At 48.6% G+C, this 18596-nt stretch overlaps 1 protein-coding gene across 4 annotated transcripts in view; it reads right to left on the bottom strand.

Annotated features, from left to right (window-relative positions):
* The window catches only part of DOCK11 (dedicator of cytokinesis 11), a 69802-nt gene extending 52377 nt beyond the window's left edge, over positions 1 to 17425 (bottom strand). For 3 of the 4 annotated variants that reach the window (XM_052672883.1, XM_052672882.1, XM_052672881.1), the window contains exons 1-5: positions 17253 to 17425; positions 2711 to 2827; positions 2401 to 2490; positions 1658 to 1740; positions 1118 to 1187 (exon numbers count right to left, since the gene is read on the bottom strand). In XM_052672883.1, coding sequence (XP_052528843.1) covers positions 1118 to 1187; positions 1658 to 1740; positions 2401 to 2490; positions 2711 to 2827; positions 17253 to 17354 — 462 coding nt within the window. In that variant the 5' untranslated portion in view covers positions 17355 to 17425. Of the gene's footprint in view, positions 1 to 1117; positions 1188 to 1657; positions 1741 to 2400; positions 2491 to 2710; positions 2828 to 2931; positions 3290 to 17252 lie in introns of those variants that run through there. The other variant, XM_052672885.1, reaches the window with a different exon arrangement.
* Between the last annotated feature and the right edge of the window lie 1171 nt (positions 17426 to 18596).

The raw sequence follows: 18596 nt of genomic DNA on the forward strand, positions 1-18596 counted from the left end.
TTTTCATCCAGAGAATCAAGAGAATTCTTTCACATGAATTTCCATTGCATATCCTCATGTAAATGTTCTGTCAGGAAACTATAACAGAAGCCTTTAGATACGGCCAAGCCAAAAGACATAAATGCCAAAATATCTGCCAAGGTACTTGGAATACTCTTCCATTACCAACAATGGTAACTGCATTTGTTTGTGTATTTGGGACACTGATCAAAAGAAAGCAAGCTCTCCATCACGTTTGGATAGCATATCCTTGTCTCTTTAGTTGTTCAGAGGCATGCTGATAAGATACCACTCAGCTCTGTCTCCAGCCTAAAGCAAATACTTATTAAGGAGGTAACGGAGCAAGTGAACAACATACTACCAACAGCCAAAAAATCAAAGCTAGATTTGACAATACATTTCCATCTAGGAAAAAGCTATCTCAGTCCAGACAAGAACTGTGCTGGGACATACAAAACAATTACTAAAAGCATGCTGAAGTAACTCTTCAGAACTACAGCACTGCAAGAAAGAAACTTCCCTGTTCCTGTCTGCTCCTCAGCAGCATCTCAGTGCCATGCAGATTTTAACAGCTGGACTAAACTCCTTACATTGTAATCCAAGAATTCTTAATGCCAAGTGTGTGAATTAAACTTCCCATAGGAAAGCACTACCCTCCTTCTGCAGAAAATGTGTTATACACAGTAAGTAAGAACTGCAGATTAAGAGGCAGAGCACAAACCTTTTGAAGAAGAGGACCCTGATATAGTTGTATCTATGTGCATCATGTGGCTGGAAACCAAACTGCTTTAAATTACGGCCATGAAGAATTTGACTTAGTTTGTCAGTTGGCTTCTTTTTTTTTTTTCTTTCTCTCTTTCATTGCTGCACTGAATCAAGTAGAAAAGCCATGAAAAACTGGATGGCTCATCTTCCATCTAATTTAGGAGACTCTTGGCTCCGGCAGATTATCTTGTCCCACGTTCAATTAGATCAATGTCTCAGTTCTGGCCCCATGTCTGTAGTATGAAGCACCTCACCAGAAAACCACTGCTGGGAAGTGAATTCTGACTTTGCCTTGTGAAATCAACCTTCTAACAGATCTTAGAGTGGAATATGTAAAACATTTTCTCCTTACCTCATCTTTTTCAAAGTCTTCATCGATTTCAAACACGTGGCTTGGAATCTTGTCTGGCCTGAAGGATTTGCTGAAATCACAACACATTTGAATTGTTAATGACTGGGAACACAGATCCTCTACAGCTTTCCCATGCCAGTTACACTAGCAAGTTCTGCAGAAGATGCTAGGAGATTTCCACCCCTTAGAGCTGGGGAGAGCCAACTTCTGAGCACACCTTGTGGAAGCCAAGTGCAGAGACCATGCAACTACCTTTCTGTTTTAGCTGTTTGTCTCTGCAGAGCTTTTGCTGACTTGCATTTATGCAGCACAGGGATGCAGGAGGCCCATCTGCCTACCATCTCACTGAAAGAGAAGCCAGATCAGGCTGCAAGATTATCCGCAAATTTTAATATGATTTGATCAGTGCTGTTGCTCCATTGCTGCCTCACTTCTCTGCAGGCTCTTCAGAACAGACCTACTTTGACTGTTTCTCCTAAGCCTGATCAAACCACGGCCCTGTGAATACACATCAGTATTCCAAGGGAGTGTGACACTTACCATGGCAACATCCGAAAGTCTCCTGAGTATTCCTCATATTTGTAGTTCACCACGTGCCAGTCAGAGCTGTAGGTTTTAATGCACTGGAAGGAAAACAGTAGAGCTCTTTGAGATTTACAGCAAGCAGAACAAAACCATGCACAAGTCCAAAAGTTTACAGGCTGCTGGGTGAGGTAAGCAGGGTTGCTTCACTTATTTTGTGCTGCCACACAGAACTTCATAGGAAACTTCTCAGTGTGGAGTCAAAAATCACACAGCATCTGGCTAGGCACAGCTACTGATTTTGAATCTACAGAGCTCCAAGACTTTAAAAAAGGAGCAGTGATCTGGGAGGGGATTGCTTCCCAGGAAAGATTTCCTGCCCTCAGAACTGCAGTGCCTCTCATTCAATGCTGACCATGGCATTTATTTCCACTGCCCTTGGAGGGGAATGGTCCTAGAGAGCAGCATTTTGCAGAACAAACCTGCAGCACGCAGGATGCAGGGAGGGAAGCTGTGCAGCCCAGCCCTGCTGCTCATCTGCACCTTGCAGCTCAAGCCACACATATTGCCTGAGTACAAAACCTGATGGGAAGGAGCAAAGCACAAGAGGCACAGGTGGGAACTAGCTAGTGCAAACACCCTGCCAGCAAGCAGCTCTTCCCATGCAGGAAAAGACAATCTGCAACTTGCAGACAGCAGCTACAGCAGAACACCTTGCCTAAGGTGCTGTGGGCAGGAATTGCGTGGACTTTTGCCCCTACCTCTTTGACAAAGAGGCTCTGAGCTTTCTTGAGAGCATCTTCTGGCACTGTAGACTGGACAGTTCTTCTCTGCCGACTGATGACTGAGAGCTGCAGGGAAAAGGGAAAAATGGTTTCATTGCAAACTGGGTCTCCACGGTTTGAAGCTTGTTTTGAGTAAACGCAGTGGGCCCAAATCACCAGGGGGTCTTTTCACTTTTATGTGTCAGTAACACAGCCAAAATTAACATGTGGCCAAGAGTGGAAATTTTCCAAGGTAAGCAGGAGATGAATGAGTCTCAAAGAGAAAAAACAGCCAGCATAAACTCACAGACACATCTTCGATTGGAAATATCAGCAGGTCCCGGAGGGGATCGCTGTAGATCTGAACTTTGCGTTGGAGGATCACGTTCTCATAGTCCAAGGGTTCAACCACTTTGGTTTTTTCCTGCAGGAAAAAATAGAAGACAGTAACAATTACATATATATATAAAATAACCAATAACTAACGTCTTGTACATAATTTAGTCAGATGTCTTCAAACCACGTTACCAGTGGATTGCCCATTAACTCAACAATTGGATGCATGCACGATGCAAGGAAGCACTGGCATGCATGCTTTGCAGTGATGGAAACAAAGGGTTAAATTATTCAGGCTTGGTTATAATCTACAGGAAGAAAGCAAGTACTGCACTGCTCTTGCCCAGGCATAGTCTCTAATTTCTTAATTGAGGAAGAAATCCTCTTCCACAGGCTGCAAGCTCCAGCTCCCTCCAGTATGAGCAGAGCTCAGCAGCAACACAGGCTCCTGCACCAGCATGAAGCTGGTTTCACTAAATGAGCTGATGAGAGCCTTTAGAAAGGTGCTGCTGGCAGGATGGGAACAAGCTGCCTGCAATTCCAGCACAGGGATCCTCTCTGTGGAAGGAAGATCCCTCTGGAAATGCAGGAAAGCCCTCTGCATAAGCCACACCTATGGCTGGAAAACTCTAGAGCTTGGCTTTGCTCTTATTTACATTTCTGGGCAGCAAGAGGAACTTCTCCAAAATCCCTGGAGTCATCATTAAAAACTATCAGGAGAATGCCAGCACGTTTTCTCTTGTATTACTTCTGTTCATGCTACAAGTCCAGAAAACAGAGCTTAAAAAAAACCTACAAAGGCAACTTCCAAAGCAGGAAAACATCATCTCAGCTTTCCAACCCTAGACATCAGCATTTGTAAGTACAAATCAGGCAATGCAGTTGAGAAGGTTACTCTGTACACTGAAAGCAAACACATGACATGCACATGAATAGTTACAATAAAAGAGGAAGGAATTTCCAATTTTATCTCTGAATTCCAGCTAAAAGTCTGCTCGTGCCTGGCTATGCTACAGATGGTTCTAACGTGATGCCAGGCTGGCAGGTACCCAAGGGAGAGCATGCCCTTGCAGGTGGGACTGTCCACTCTTAGAAATGGAATGTCAGAATCTCCTTAATCATCACCAAACTTAACTGAATATTTTCCCTTGGATGAATTGTTCTTGGCTGTTCCTCCATTCCAGGCGCATACCTGGCAAGCTTGTGATATGTGCAATGAAATACAAGATGAAATATTTTCCCCAAAACACTTCAGAAATGCAAGGAGGGTACCTCTCAGACTGCATTTCTCAGGACTGCATCCCAGCAGCAGGATGAGATGCTGAGGCAGGACAGCATGGAGCCTGTGTGCAATCTAACCTGTATTACCAACATGAGTGATGTCTCAGGGGCAGCTGCTTTGCCCTGCTTCTGTCTGTCCGCAGAGAATGTCTTACTTTTGTCTGGGGAAAGTACACCTCCTGCCCCAGGCATTCTCGCATTCAAAATGCCTATTTTCCATGCTTGCAGGAATCCAGCAAGGATTTGCTCAGTTGAAACATTTCCCTCTTAATCGCGCTTTGGAAAACTTTGCCTCACTCCTAATGCAGTCCTAAAAGAAAATTCCAGAGCTTATTGAGCAGCACTGGAGCATAACAGGGAGCAGCCCAGTGGGTCACAGCTGGGGAAGGGCAGCGTGGCCCCAAAAGGGAGCCCACGCTGTGATATGAGAGCTGCCAGCCCCAACACTGCTTCTGCTCCAGGATCTGAGTTGCACAGGGATCTCACATAAAAGAAAAGGGCTACCAGGAAAACAGGAGTCCCTAAAACCCAGCAGGAAGATGGAGAGAAGGGATCCAGTTTTTCCTCTGTTAGCCTCACACTCCTTAAATGCTTAATTGAATTTGGTTAATCATCCGGAGCACCAGTCTGATTTCATCACAATGCTACGCACTGCTGCGGATTTGCCAAGCCTGGCACGTTAATGTGAATTAACACATCGGGATGCCCACAGACTGTTCTCCCATTTGTGAGCATAAGGTCTGGTGTCCCTAAATCTCAACAGCTCTGTTGCCATCCCCGCAGCAATCCCACCAGCACCCCCAGCATGAGCTGCTTAAACTCACACCAGCTCACCCTGCCCTAGGGTAAGGCTGAATTAGATTCCTAAGAGCCCGGTGTGTTGCTGTGGTGTTAAGTAGTGGCTTTGGGTACTCCGAATTCAGCTGTGTGATGGCTCTTTGCATCATGACTGCAAGACAACGCTGCATGCAGTGCACCCTGCGTGACATAACTGATTTAGTTGTCACAGACCATGAGGGGAACCACAGCAATGTCTCAAAGGATGTAGGTCAAGCCATATGCAAGCAGAGCAACTGCTGAGAAAAGGATGTGGTGTGGCCTCTGCCTGCTGCCACGGAAACACGGACACCTCCGTCAGTCTGTCGGAGCCCTGCAAACAGAGCAGCAGAGCAGGAGGGAGCCCCCGCTCCCCCTCTGGTCCCAGCAGGGCAGGAGATAAAACGCTAAGCCCTGAAAAGCAGATTTTGAAGTCTTAGTTCTTCTAATGAGCAGTGTTCAAGCACACCTCCCAAACCAGACCCAGCCCTGCTGCCCAGCGCTGTCACAACAGCAGATGGCACCCACCAAAGCCATTATGAAAGCGGAGGAAGAACTATTACGTTAAAGCAATTAGAGTCTTAAAACCACAAATTCCTCCACAGGGAAAGCCAATTTTAAGTGCAAAGAAATGCTGCCAGTCTAGCAACAAACCCAACGCGTTTCTGCAGGAAAAAAAATGCACAGTGCTGCATGGGCCTGCATGAGGCCGGGTCACAAGCTGCTCTTGGACAATGGCACGAGCAAAACAACAGCCCGTCTATTACACTATTGACTCTCCACCAAGAAGCAAGCTGGCTGGCATTTTAACAGGAAATTCAATTGAATTGCTTCAACAGAAACATGCCCACGAACGCCAGCGCAAGGCAGCACAGAGAGCCGGGCCCCAGGAAAACCCCATGGAAATGTCTCCAGCCTCGCTGCCCTGAGCCATCTCCTGACTGTAGCCATTTGCAAAGCACATGAAAATCCTTACGTTTGCTTTATGAACAAGGGTTCCCACATTCAATTGGAAAGGGCATTTCTATTTTCTACTTCTACAGCTCCGAACACAGTGGCCACCTGTCTTCTACTGTCCTGCATTTGAACAGTACAAATGTGGTATTTTTCTTATTATGTGAATAATGCTTTTCTGAGCTCTCGTTCTCTCAGAATTACTATGGGTATAACGGCAGTGACACTACTGTACAGAAAGTGAAGGAAAAATGTTTAATTTGTGGTTATTTCAAAACAGCAGCCTAGGGAAAATGATCAGAAACGTATGTATTCTCAGTGCTTTCAGGCTGGCCGTCATTTAAAACAAACAATATCCAGAGAAGAAAGCAAACTGATGGCAAACCCAGCTGGTTTGGCTCTGCGTTACCCAGTTTTCTCATTGCGTTGACACCCGCCCCGCGTGGGCTGACAGCTCACTTTTCCCCCTGCTCAGCAGAAGGCAGCTCCTCACAGCCCCAAAGAACCCACAGCCCCAGCACAACGAACACACCATGCTCAGCTTTCACTTCTTCCCTACGGTCCCCAGTGGGTATGATGCATGGCCATCCCTGCCTCCACCAAAACACTCCACGGCTCAGCAGCACTTGGCACACAGTGATTTTGCAATCCTCAGAAGTGAAGTTTGACCCAGCGCCACAAACCCACCCTCACAAAGCAGCTAGAGACATAAGTGATCCGTGTATTGAAAGTGATGCTTCTCTGAAGTGTCTGAAAGAACAGGAAACAGCATGGACCATATGTACATATCAGTGTATTGTCTCAGACTGTACCCAAAATCTAGCAAGCATTTTACTGCCCATTTACTACTTCACCTGCAACCTTGTAACATACTTAGGTCCTTACACTTGCAACACCTAGCAAAGCATAGATATTAAAACAAATCCCATAGGACCAAGTGGGTGAAATACACAGAAAATAGGAGACAAATTCAAAATGGGGAATTGATTCAAAGCTCAGGAGGCAAAAAAGAGGAAGCACACACCCCTTGGCCATACCAACCACAGACACAGCGCTTCCGAGAGCAACATCAGCCCAGGGAGGGACCCTGTCCTACCATAATACATAACCTGCACATGCAGAGAGATCACTCAGAGAAGAAAACTCCCCAGTTATGGCATTGCTCATGAAACCTGAAGGTCATGGGAAAGTTTATATGAAATCTGGGAACCAAGAAACACACTTGGCAACTTGCATGGGCAAATGGAAGTGAGGGATTTCACTCCATAGAAAAGCTTTTCCAAAGGCAGGGGTTCAGAGACCACCAGTCATGTCACTCTCAGACCATGTAGTCCTGAAGAGGTTTTTTTATTTAAGTAGCACATCTGTGGCTCTTCACTTTCTCAGCCCCCAGCTCCAGCACTACCATCTGATTGCATTTGCAGGCTCTAGCTCCAGCTTGCAGGAAGGCTGGAGTGCTTCATTTAAAAAACCTTAGATTCACACATAATTCATCATCCCAGGAGCCTGGGCAGAAGGAAGAACAGCAAAAAGTGAGAAATGCTTTGCTTGCCTATCCAACATCTGGAACCATCGTAACCCAGTACAAAGCCAAACAGTGTCTTTGGCACAATGCCTTCAGAAGGAGAGGAGAAAGGAAAGAGGTCGGAACAGAGCAACAGGGGAGGAAGGGCAAGCAGGGCAGCAGCGTTAGTCAGCACAGATGGCAGCAGGCACAACACAACGCAGCCTTGCTGCTGCCAAGTAGTTTGCAGGCTTCTCAGCACAGCCACGTTCAGGGAGAAGCCAGGAGGGAGGCAAAGATGCAGCTCCCATGGGACAGTGCTGCAAACACGGCTGTCAGCTGGATGGAAGTGCGGGGCTCAGGGCGAGCTGTGCAGACATGGGCTATGGTAAAACCACAGGGAGGAAAAACAGTCAATACGGCTGGGTATGAGGAGGCCAAGACTATTTTTAAGCTGTCTAGAGAGGAGGTTTAAAAACACAAGGCGAATGCCCAGGCAGGAATCCTAGCTGTGTTGGAGGCACAAAACCCTGCGACCTAGGAAGAGTCTAGAAGACTTGGCCACAGTTCTGACCCAAAACCCTGGGAGTTCTTTGTATGAAAGACATGAAGGAGTTACAGGCAGAGGGAACGGTTGTTGTGGGGAAGGCTGAGTTGAGTCTGGAGACAGGGGTTGAAGAAAAGCAGGGCTGAGGAGACACTGGGCAAGGAGGAAGGAAGGAAGGGGTTCGGCTCATCTGTTTGCACCTGTCCCAGAAGCAAACAGATCCTCCCTCTGGCAGTGTGGGCGAGATGCTAGGTGACACCTTCAGCAGGGTAGCCCAGCGCTGCTCATCTCATACTCTGGAAACAGCCATATGCCAGCTGTGGTCAAGGCAGGCACAGTAGATTCTTCCTTCCCCAATCCCCGGCACACCCTCAGCAAGCATTCCCACACAAGGCTGCTGTAATTCCTCTCTCCTCTCCTCTGCACTGAACAGAGATGGGCTGGCTCTGCCTGGAGTGCTCAGTGGAATAAAAAATCAAGTGATGGGGAAGGGAGGATGGGTGCACGGTTCTGGCACCCTGCAAGGAAACATCTGCAGTGAAAATTACTCATATTTTCCATCCTAAAGCACAGAGTTCAAGTTCTGCACAAAGCAGTCTCGCTGCCCACACCTGCCTGCTCCCGCAGGACAGGGCACACAGGGCAGAAGCCTCAGCTGAGCACTCTAAGGCAGATCCTGGCATTCAAATGAAAGATCTTGATGACTGACTACTGCAAAAAGAAAAACAAAACAACAAAAACCCACAGTAGATCAAGTCACTGCAACCTTTCCTTTCCCCCCTACCTCTGGCCCCTTTTGTCGTGTGCACTGGGGTCAGCACATACTGGGTTCTGGGCTGCTGCATGTTACCAATTTGCACTCATTTGGGATTGAATCCAAGCTGGTGAACCCAGCTCAGAACCATGCATTGATTGGAACTAGGATGTCCCCTTTTTCAATGTTATGCTCAATTCTTTAACGAAAAAGGAAGTGCTTGTAGTTATCAGTATTGTCTTCGAGAGCATCAATTCAAGATAAAAGCTTGGAGAAAGTTTGACAAAATGGTCAAGATATTGATGTCAGGGGTGACCCATTATTACTGCTCAGTCCTGGCAAATTGAAGTGAGTCAAGGTCTGGCTTCAGACTGGCTTGGAGATGATAGGAAGTCAGGATAACCTTCATTTCCTTCCACTTATTTAGCAGTGGACTCCACACTTGACAGTCTTCAGGAGATCACATTTTGAAGCTTAGATCTGCAACCACAAGGGCCAGAGATGCTGTTGTTTTTTTCCTGAAAGCTGAGAAACTTGCACAATCACTTGAGCTAAAGGAAAAAGCTGTTCAACAGAGTGGTGGCTTTCAGCCAACCTGCACATGTCACCTCTGAAAGCAGCATCCCAATCAAAAAGGAAACACACCACCAGATTGTAGCTGGGACATTGCCACAGCATCTCCAATCCCCAGAAACACCCCAAATCCCACTTCTTCCTGCATGCAAGGGTACATCCTGGCTCAAACCCAGCCCTGCTGCCCACCGAACAGAGCTCAGTGCATCCTTGCATCAGCAGAGCTGCACCTGCATCCAGCTGAGCGTCTCCTGCAGAGAGTGAGAGAGATGGAAACGCAGGGCTGCTCTGATTTTCTCCTCTGAAAATAATAGAGCTAATAGAAATTGGCAAAAAGCTCCAGGTTTCCATGGGACAGCTGAATTCCTGCCAGACATGAATTCTCAAAACATTCTGTAAGTGCAGGAATGCTAAAAAAGGGGAAATAGTAATTACAACAACAATAATACTTATTTATATAAGCTCTTAACTGGAGCACCCCAAAGTGATTTTCAGATGTCACTGCTATTTCATCATTTATTTATGTAGTACGAGTTTTATATTTAGCATCCAGTTCCAGAAGATCCAACTACAGAACATCTTAAAACAATTAATTCCACATAAGCAGAACTCCTCCCTTTCCTGCCTGCTCCCAAAACTCCTTGTTTTTCACTCAAGAAACCTTGTGCTCTGGGCCAAGCCACTCCTGCAGCCACTCCTGCAGGCAAACCGTGGCTGGAGGCTCACCCCAGACTCTTCAGCGCTGCAGAAGAACTGGAGCAGGAAGTCACAGATGGGTTTTGGGTTGCCTTAGCAATAAGGTGAACACCCACAACAGTGAAGTCAAGCCCCAGAGATGTTGGTGGTGATTGAAACAGCTCAGGAAGTTGTCTGCGTAGCCCCCATCTCAGCTCTGCCTGCGGTAGCTGCTAAGTTAAATGGTTCTCTCCTCAGTAAGAACTGTGTGACTGTATGCTCCATAGCTGCCAGGCAGGATCTGCAGTGCTTCAGCCCAGCCAAAATCATGCTCTTGGTGGAGGCACCTCCAAGCTTCCCCAGAATGAAGACATCCATACGAATGTCAGCATTATGCAAAGGGACAAGGGAGCGCAGGGGAAAAGGTTGAATGCAACTTTCCAAACTGCTGCCTGGGGGACTGGGGTTTGCCTCCCTAAAACCCAGCTTTGTGCTGCATTCAGCCCTCTCCACCACCTTCCTCCAGGAGTGGAAGGCTCCTTTCGCCTCTCCTGACTCAGTGGCTCTGCAGCTGCACGGGGTTGAACTGCACAAAAAGTTCTCCACTCACAGATTCACCACTTCCACCAAACACCTGAGAAATGGGTGAGCCACAGCTTTTGCTTTACTTTCAGACATCATTACCCCTCAGGTACACCCACCCCAAGCCCTCAGCATGCAAGTTGTGGCCCTGTCCTCCTCCATCTGTGCTCTCCCAGCACAACACAGCTCCAACCTACATCCCAGACTCCTGACCACCACCAGAATACAACTCGAAGTATGGCTGTCACAGAAAAAAAGCTGCAGCACCACGATATGACTAAGTCCTCACTTTGTCCAGAAAAAAAGCCATTCTTACCCTTAGCTGCACTTTTGCCATGTCCCTACTCAGAGGATGGAGAGGCCAGGGTGCTGCAGTAGGGACGTCAATCAGTATGGAGTTAGGGCAGGAGGAAGGAGCAAGGATACTCTGGACCCAAGCAGTGGTCTCCTTCCACACAGCCACTCCCCAAGGACAGCCCCGTGACAGGAGTTATTAATAGGAGAGAGAAAGAAATTGCATTTCAGCAAGAAAGGAGAGAGGGGTGAGAAAGAGGTTAGGAACAAGCAGACCTGACCCCATTAGAGAAGCAGCAGGAGGCAGAGAAAAGCTGTAAAGATGAGACAGGGCTGTACTGAAGGGAAGAGCCAGCAAGAGAGAGCTTTGATTTGCACTTTTTAAGGGAATGAAAGAGATAGAGAAAGATGGTGACAGGGAATCATAGTCCAGTATTTCTAAGATGACAGCAGTGCCCACAAAGGCACACAAACCCATCCTTCCTTTCCTTAGCCAGAACAGGAGCGAGGAGGCCAATTAAGCAGGGAAACCTAAAACCACAGCCCTAAGACTGGTTGCTCTTCAGCTGCTGTGTGCGATTGTGATTTGCATTCTCAGGCTGTAGAAATGTCAAAAGCTCTGTGTAATTTTGCATCATTAGAGATGATAAATCAGTGTGCAAAGAGCTAAATGGAATCACGTAAGAGCCACCAAACTGCCTATATAAAAGGATGCTATAATAGGCACTCTAGCAGCCCAACTTCAAACGCTCCTGGGCCTCGGGGGGTACACTGCAAATATCTCCATATACCAGAAAGGGCTGAAACAAAACCACACAGCAATTCCCTTTCTGGATTTTGGGCACACCAAATCCCCATCCGCATTGCTGGTGGTCGGCTGCCGGCACTGCTGACAACCATCTGTTCCAGGCACTGCTGGCAGCAGGTCAGGGCAGATGCTGTCAATGCAGGGACGCCTGCATCTCCATGGCATTGCCTCCAGCACACAACCAACTACTCTCAGCTTTGCCCAACAAGCACAAAAAGCACAGCCACAGAGCTTGTAACATGTGGCAAGAGGTGCGTGCACAGAGCTCACATCCTCAGAGCCTTCCTATAATGAGCTCATGGAAACCTACTTCAAGGATGCTTTGGGAAGGATAAGACTTATTGTCTACGTGAAGCTGTTGGAGCCTCCAAAAACCTCAGGAAGTGGCCACACTGAGTGTGGTTCATCCTCCAGTGCCCATTTCTCAGCATAAGGAGGAGGCATTGTTCTCTCTCCCAGACTGGGTGTCAGTGGCAGACGCTCTGAGGTTTGTAGGAAGCAGCCCCAGGTGGCTGCATGGTGTGCAGGCCTTGCTGCCCTCTGCAAAGTGATGCCCTTCACCCAGAGCACATCTGCTGTGCGCTCAGACAGAGCAGCCCTGACCACTTGCACTGCACACACAGCCCGAGGCCATTTAGCACTGAGCTAAATGAGGTCCTTGACAGCAAGAGCACCAACTCAGGAAGGCAAGTGATTAATTTTAAGAACGAGTTTAAGTGTTTTCTATGAGTAATAACCTCACTGTGAGCATTTCCACAGAAATCACCCGAGCTTGCGGTGCTGGCACTCCGGAGGCAAAACTCCCACTGAAGCAGGGGCAGAATTTCCTCCCAAGTCTCCACTAAGGCTCTTTTGCTATTGAAGTTATGCAAACACAGCACATCGACTGCACCCAAAGGGGAACATGCATATATTCCGTGTCTCTCTTGAGCACTGAGATCACTACAAGCACTTCGCATAAACAGCCTTCACACTGATCAAAGCGAATTTAGCTTATTAAAGGAGGATCCTATGCAGAAAGCTGATCTCCTCTGCAGGAGTATAAATTCAGTCGCATATAATATAGATTAAGCTGTTAGAAAAACACAGAGAGAACAAAGCGCCTTTTTGCTTCCAGTCAAAACCTTCTCAACATCACTCTTTGGAAGCTTTTTATCTCCTGTTTGGTTCCTGCCTGAAACCTAGTGGTACATACCAGCCCAGCCCAGCCTGGATCAAACAGAACCCATCTCCTCCTGGCATGCAGCCCACAGCCTCATGTCAAAGCTGCCAGCAGCACTGCGTAACACAGGAGAGAAGGCGCTCTCACATCTGGATGGCAAGAATCAGTGCAGTTTGCACACAGATGATCTCCCATGCTGCAGTTGCTGGGAGCTGATGTGCTGGCAGACATATGGCTGAAGCTGGGAGCGTGCCCACGTGCATGGGGCTCACTTCTGCAGCCACATCCCACTGCACAGCATGCACATCACCAAGCAGTGCTACTGAGCTGGCCAACACCCAGCGTGGGGAAAGCCTGCTGCCCAGATACGGTGCTGCCAGGCCGTGTCCTTCGGTAAAGCTGTGAATGTATCTTCAGTTAATCTGCATAGAAATGATGTAAAGAAAAGCAGAGCTCTCGTGGGAGATCAAAAATTGCCACCAGATGACTTGTTTTGGCAGCACGGTGGGAAAATGGACTGTCTGTGTTTTGTCAAACGTTTGCTCCTCTGATCTTATCCTCTCCCACACATTTTATTTCTCTGTCACAACTCAGAGAATGACACCTTTGGAAAACTTGCAACATGCTCGAGACAACCCTCTCTCACTGGTACTCAGCCACTGCTCACTGCATGGCTCCTGTGAGGAGAGGAGGTCCAAGAGAGGCCCAACTCTATGTTGTCAGGCTGGATATTAGATAGAATTTCTTCTCCAAAAGAGCAGTGCTGCAGTGGCACAGCTGCCCAGGGAGTGCTGGGGTGACTGTAGCTGGAGGTGCTCCAGAACCGTGGGGATGTGGCACTGAGGGATGTGGTTATGGGCATGGTGAGGGCGGGTTGGGGTTAGACATGGAGATCTTAGTGATCTTTTCCAACCTGAATGTTTCTATGATTCATCCAAAGAAATAAGTCACCCCAGGCAGCCGGTCCGGCTTCCCACGCAGAAGGCAGAGCATTTGCTATGCTGCAGCACCACAAGATTACGGCTCTCATTCATGTGCATTCTGCTCAACTCTACACCACCCAGTAAGTTTTGGGAGAAAGCTAAAATGAGGCAAAGGAGAGGTGCAGGGATACCTCCACCAGACCACAGAGTGCACATCCACATCCCCAGGGCATGGGCTGAGCTGCATCCCATGGCACTGCTGTGGTTGCGCACGTCACGTGTTCGTTGGCAGCTCACTGTGGGCTCCTCATCCCATCCCATAATAGTCAGTAACATCCCAAGTGTGAAGAGAATGGGAGGAAGGAGGTTTCACTGAAGGCCTTAGCCAAGAACGCCAGTATCCATTCACTGCCAAAGGTCCTCTGGCTGATCTCCTTGAGCTCCAACCTGGATCCTTCTCCTGGGTTTCAACACTTTAGCTATGAATTTGTAGTTTGAACGCAGTGTTTTACTACTGTTGCCCCAAGGTTCAAACTGCATGTAATTTCATGACTAGGAATGGTTTAAATTACTGCACTTAGGCCCGATCCTCTTTCTAACCAAATCTTAAAACTTTCCTTCATTGTTTTGCACGCCATTTATCTCACCAGCCAATTTAATGCTGTTGCTAAATTTGTCTACTGAAAACAGTGACTTTGTTTGTTGGTTATTTTGCCAAACTTCCACCCGTTGATTTATAACCAGTAGCATGCATCAAGGCCCATTCAAAGCTGAAGCTGATACAATCTGCCCTGCAGCTTTGCAAAGAAGAGTGGGCATAAAAAAATCAGGGTTCCTGTGGTGCTGCTCTGTAGGGCTGTGTGTGCTTTCAAGGGATTCCTACCGAGGACTTTTGTCTCACCAAAAGCTCCTCTACACAGCGCATCATAGAATCCTAGGATGGCCTGGGTTAAAAAGGATCACAATGATCATCTATTTTCAACCCACTGCTATGTGCAGGTCACCAACCAGCAGACCAGGCTGCCCAAAGCCACATCCAGCCTGGCCTTGAATGCTTCCAGGGTTGGACATCCACAACCCTTGGGCAACCTGTTCCAGTGCATTTGTGAACACAATGCAATGCCAGAATGCCAGCCAGGAATGCTACTGGGAACAGAACACAGGAAGGGGAATAGATAAGCACCAAGTGAAAGTTGTACTTCATCCTTTTTCATCCACTGAAGGACTGAGGCGTCCCTGGGCTCCCTGCCACAGCTGGGTGCTACAGATCAGGACTACAGTCCCACTTGTAACAAGAGCAGCACTGACTGCACCCCAGCAGCTGGTGCAAAGGAAGGACACAGGTACCCCAAGGCACCTGGAGGAGACTGGAGTGAAGCACGGGACAGATCCCATTGCTCTTTCCATCTCATCCCTTTCACAGATGCAAGGAGAGAAGTTACACCCAACCTCCGACTGACTTGACTCCAGGTTTGCACACCAGAGAGAGAAATAAATGTTCTCCCTCTGCTAAACCAGTATAACTAGGGAACCAGGAACAGAAAGAGCACGACATGAGCTGCACTGCACCTGCAGGACCACGCTTTGGGAGCTGCCTCTCTGCCTTGCAGCATCACAGTGTTCCTGCCTGGAGATGCATCTCCTCTAATGCACAAATTACAGCTCCATGCAGGCTGACCTTTTCCATGACGTTAAAGGTTCTCCTCACAGAGATGTTTTCATTTAGCAGTATTTCATCCACAGACTGCAAATGGCTTCTTATTCCAGACAGTTCCTCCTCCTGAGGGAGTGTTCTGGATGCCCAAAGTGCTGAAATCCACAACATAGCAATAAAGCTCTATATGGCACCCACTCTCTCCTGGGAGGAAGATGAGTGCCCTGGTGCACACAGTGCTAGTTTTGCACCCCACGCTTTGCTTTCATTCATGCTCATCCTCACAGTTTCCTATGGACTCAGCTACAGCCAGATCGTGGACACCAATCCCATCCACTTCTTATAAACCGTGAAGGGAGAGGAACCACCTTGCTCCAGGAACCACCTGGAGCAACCTGAGGAGCACGCTCCTCATCCCTCATCGCTAAGGGTGTCTGAAGTGCTAACCAAGACAGTCTTTTAAGCTCACACCACCTCTTTTCCCATTCTCCACATGCTGCAGTATCCTATGGCTCTCCCAGGAATGAGGAAGTGCTGGGATTTATCCCTTTGCTGCTGAAGTGTCAAAAGCAGGAAACTCTGCCAAGAGCAGGAATCAGAGCCACCTGCCCTATCCTCCTCCAGTGCTTGGCTGCAAACGCAACGAGCAGAGCAGCAGCTCTGGGGATTTGCCTTTCAGAAAGAGAATGAGAGAGAATTGGCAGAGGTGGTGCAGGCAATGAAACCCTGGAGAGGCTCAAAAAGAGTGGCTGCTGAACCCTGCCAGCTCCTATAGGCTGCTGTCAGGGTTTCATTTATTCTCATCTGCAATCCCACCCATCCCTCTAGGCTCTGACAGAGGGCACACGGCACAGGCATTGTACCACCATTTGCTTGTAGGACACCAAAGCTCTTGAGGTTCTAAACAAGAGGTTCCACCAGTTATTATGAAGCATTTATCTGAATGTATTGTTGATGAAAGAGTGAAAGCAAACCCCACAGGAGCCTGTAAAGACATAGGAAACAATCGCATTGGCACAAGGAAACCAGACTAGATTGCCAATGTGACTTTTTTTTGGCCTTAGGAATTGGGAAATTTACAGGAAAACTCTATTTTTTTAAGAAAAATTTAAAACTCTCCATCTATTTAGCTCATGCACAATTCAATATTCACTCAACTCGTGCTGCACTTTCTGCATGTCCCATTTCCTAACCTTCCATCAAAGTCAAGGTCAAGTGTGATTGCACGCTAGAGTGAGCAATGAGCAATGCTGAAACACATCCAACAGAGCTCAGGGAAGCTTTGAACTACCCCCAGCATCCCCCCGGGGCACTGCAGCCAACATTTGCACAGCTGTGCACACAACGAAGACAACCTGCTGCAGCATCCCACATGGAGGGGTGAAACGCATCCAATACACGTGGCTTCCATCCCAGATGTCGGGGCACAGCTCCTGAGATGCTCACAGCAATGCCAGCTCCCTTCAATCCCACACCCTTTGTTTACCAGTTTCGCAATGCCTGCAGCCAACCAGGATGAGCTCCGTTACCTGTCTGCTCATTGCCCTGCACTGATGAATCCTCATCGATCCGCGCTCCCTCCACACAAGTACCACCCAACTAACCCAATGTGACAGAAGCATCGGTTCCTGCCATCCTCACACCTCTGGAGCACGTTCAGATGGGCACAGCGATGGCAGGCAGCAAGCGGGGCCGAAGGAAGGATGGCACAGCACAACCCGTGGGATGGAGCACCCGAAGAGGGCATTGTGCTCCCGCCCCGCCCTCCCCCATCTCCTGCCCGGCTCAGCCGCGCCCTGCCCGGCCCTTCTGCCTCACCCAGCGCTCCCCATCCCCTGCCCATCCCTTTCCTCTTCCTCTTCTCCCGCTCTGAGCATCCCCTGCCCATCTCCGCCCCTTTCGCCGCCGTTCCCTCGGGCTGGGAGCTGCCCAAGGTACCGCCGCGCCGCGCCGTACCGAACCGGAGCTCCCCTCCTTGCCACTCACCAACACGAAAGAGCTTCGCACCGCCTCCGAAACGCTCTGCCTCAGCTCGGCGGCCGTGCCCGGCTTGCTGAGCCGCTTGGTGAACTTCCTCACTTCCGACATGGCGACATGGTCCGAGCGGATCCGAGCCGAGCGGGGCCGCGCCGCGGGCTGCTGCCTCCCAGCGCCGGGCGGGGCCGGGCCGGGCGGAGCCGCTGAGCGGCAGGCGGGGACGAGGAGGGACCGAGCTCAGCCCCCGCCCCGGCCCGGCCCCGCTTTGTCCCCTCAGCAGGTGTTGGACGCTTCCCGGCCGCAGAGAGCCGAGCTTACAGGCGCTTCCGTGCCGTTAGGGCTCATGCTCCGCACGCAGTCCTCTCCAAAGCGGGTTCCTGCTGCCTTCCTGTTAGGCTAAGCATCCAGCAGGACGAGATCCCGCTACTGAGCATCTCCAGCCTATGGGATTTGCAGTAGGAAAGTGCTTTGATCACAGCGCGTACGATCCCAGCTCGCTGCCTGGTTGCTCGGCCAGAAGTCAGGAGAGGAAAGGAGTTAATGCCTGCTCCTGCACCCTGTAGCGTTGTGTGCAGTGCCAAGGATGGTGATTTGAAGGCAGAGAGAGCCTTTGATTTTATTTTACTTCATATATTTTATACCTTAGTGCCTTACTTCTAAATTGCTTCACTTTATAGTGCATACAGATACTGCCTTGGATAGAGCTGCTCTATTGTCATACAGAGGGTGGAGAAGCACTGGAACAGGTTGCCCAAGGAGGCTGTGGATGCCCCCAGCGCTGGAGGCATTCAAGGCCAGACTGAGTGCGGCTGTGGGCAGCCTGGCCATAGCAGAGGGTTGGAACTGGATGGTCATCGTGGTCCTTTTCAACCCAGGCCATTCTATGATTCCATGAAAGTCACACCCTGTGGAATCTGCAAGCTTATTTACAAGCACTGGAATTGCCAGTACACTGCCGCTCACACAACATGTAGAGGAATTGTTTAGATTGTAAGAGCCAACATGTAGGGGAGTAATGAATACAGCTACTATGATCCAAACCATGGAAACTGTTATTTGTGACTCCTAAAGCATGCAAGCCAGTTATTGTTCTGCTTTTTAGCAGTTCATGAAAGGGGCAGCAGACACCATTTCATATTAAAAATCGCCCTGGTCTTCTACAACAGAGGCAAACCAAATCCTAAAGTTTATACTTGATTATGAAATATCTAGATGGGGGAGAGAAAAGGAGGAAGTTTAATCACTGGAGCATTAACATTTTCACTAATATCCTTCCTTAAGGCTTTTCAAAATCTGTCTAAATTAGTTCTAAGGAAGCAGAAAGCTTTGTGACAAACAATTCCAGCTACAGAG

The sequence above is a fragment of the Tympanuchus pallidicinctus genome, unplaced genomic scaffold (genome assembly GCF_026119805.1).
Source record: "Tympanuchus pallidicinctus isolate F22 unplaced genomic scaffold, pur_lepc_1.0 scaffold13, whole genome shotgun sequence".
Taxonomy (NCBI): Eukaryota; Metazoa; Chordata; class Aves; order Galliformes; family Phasianidae; genus Tympanuchus; species Tympanuchus pallidicinctus.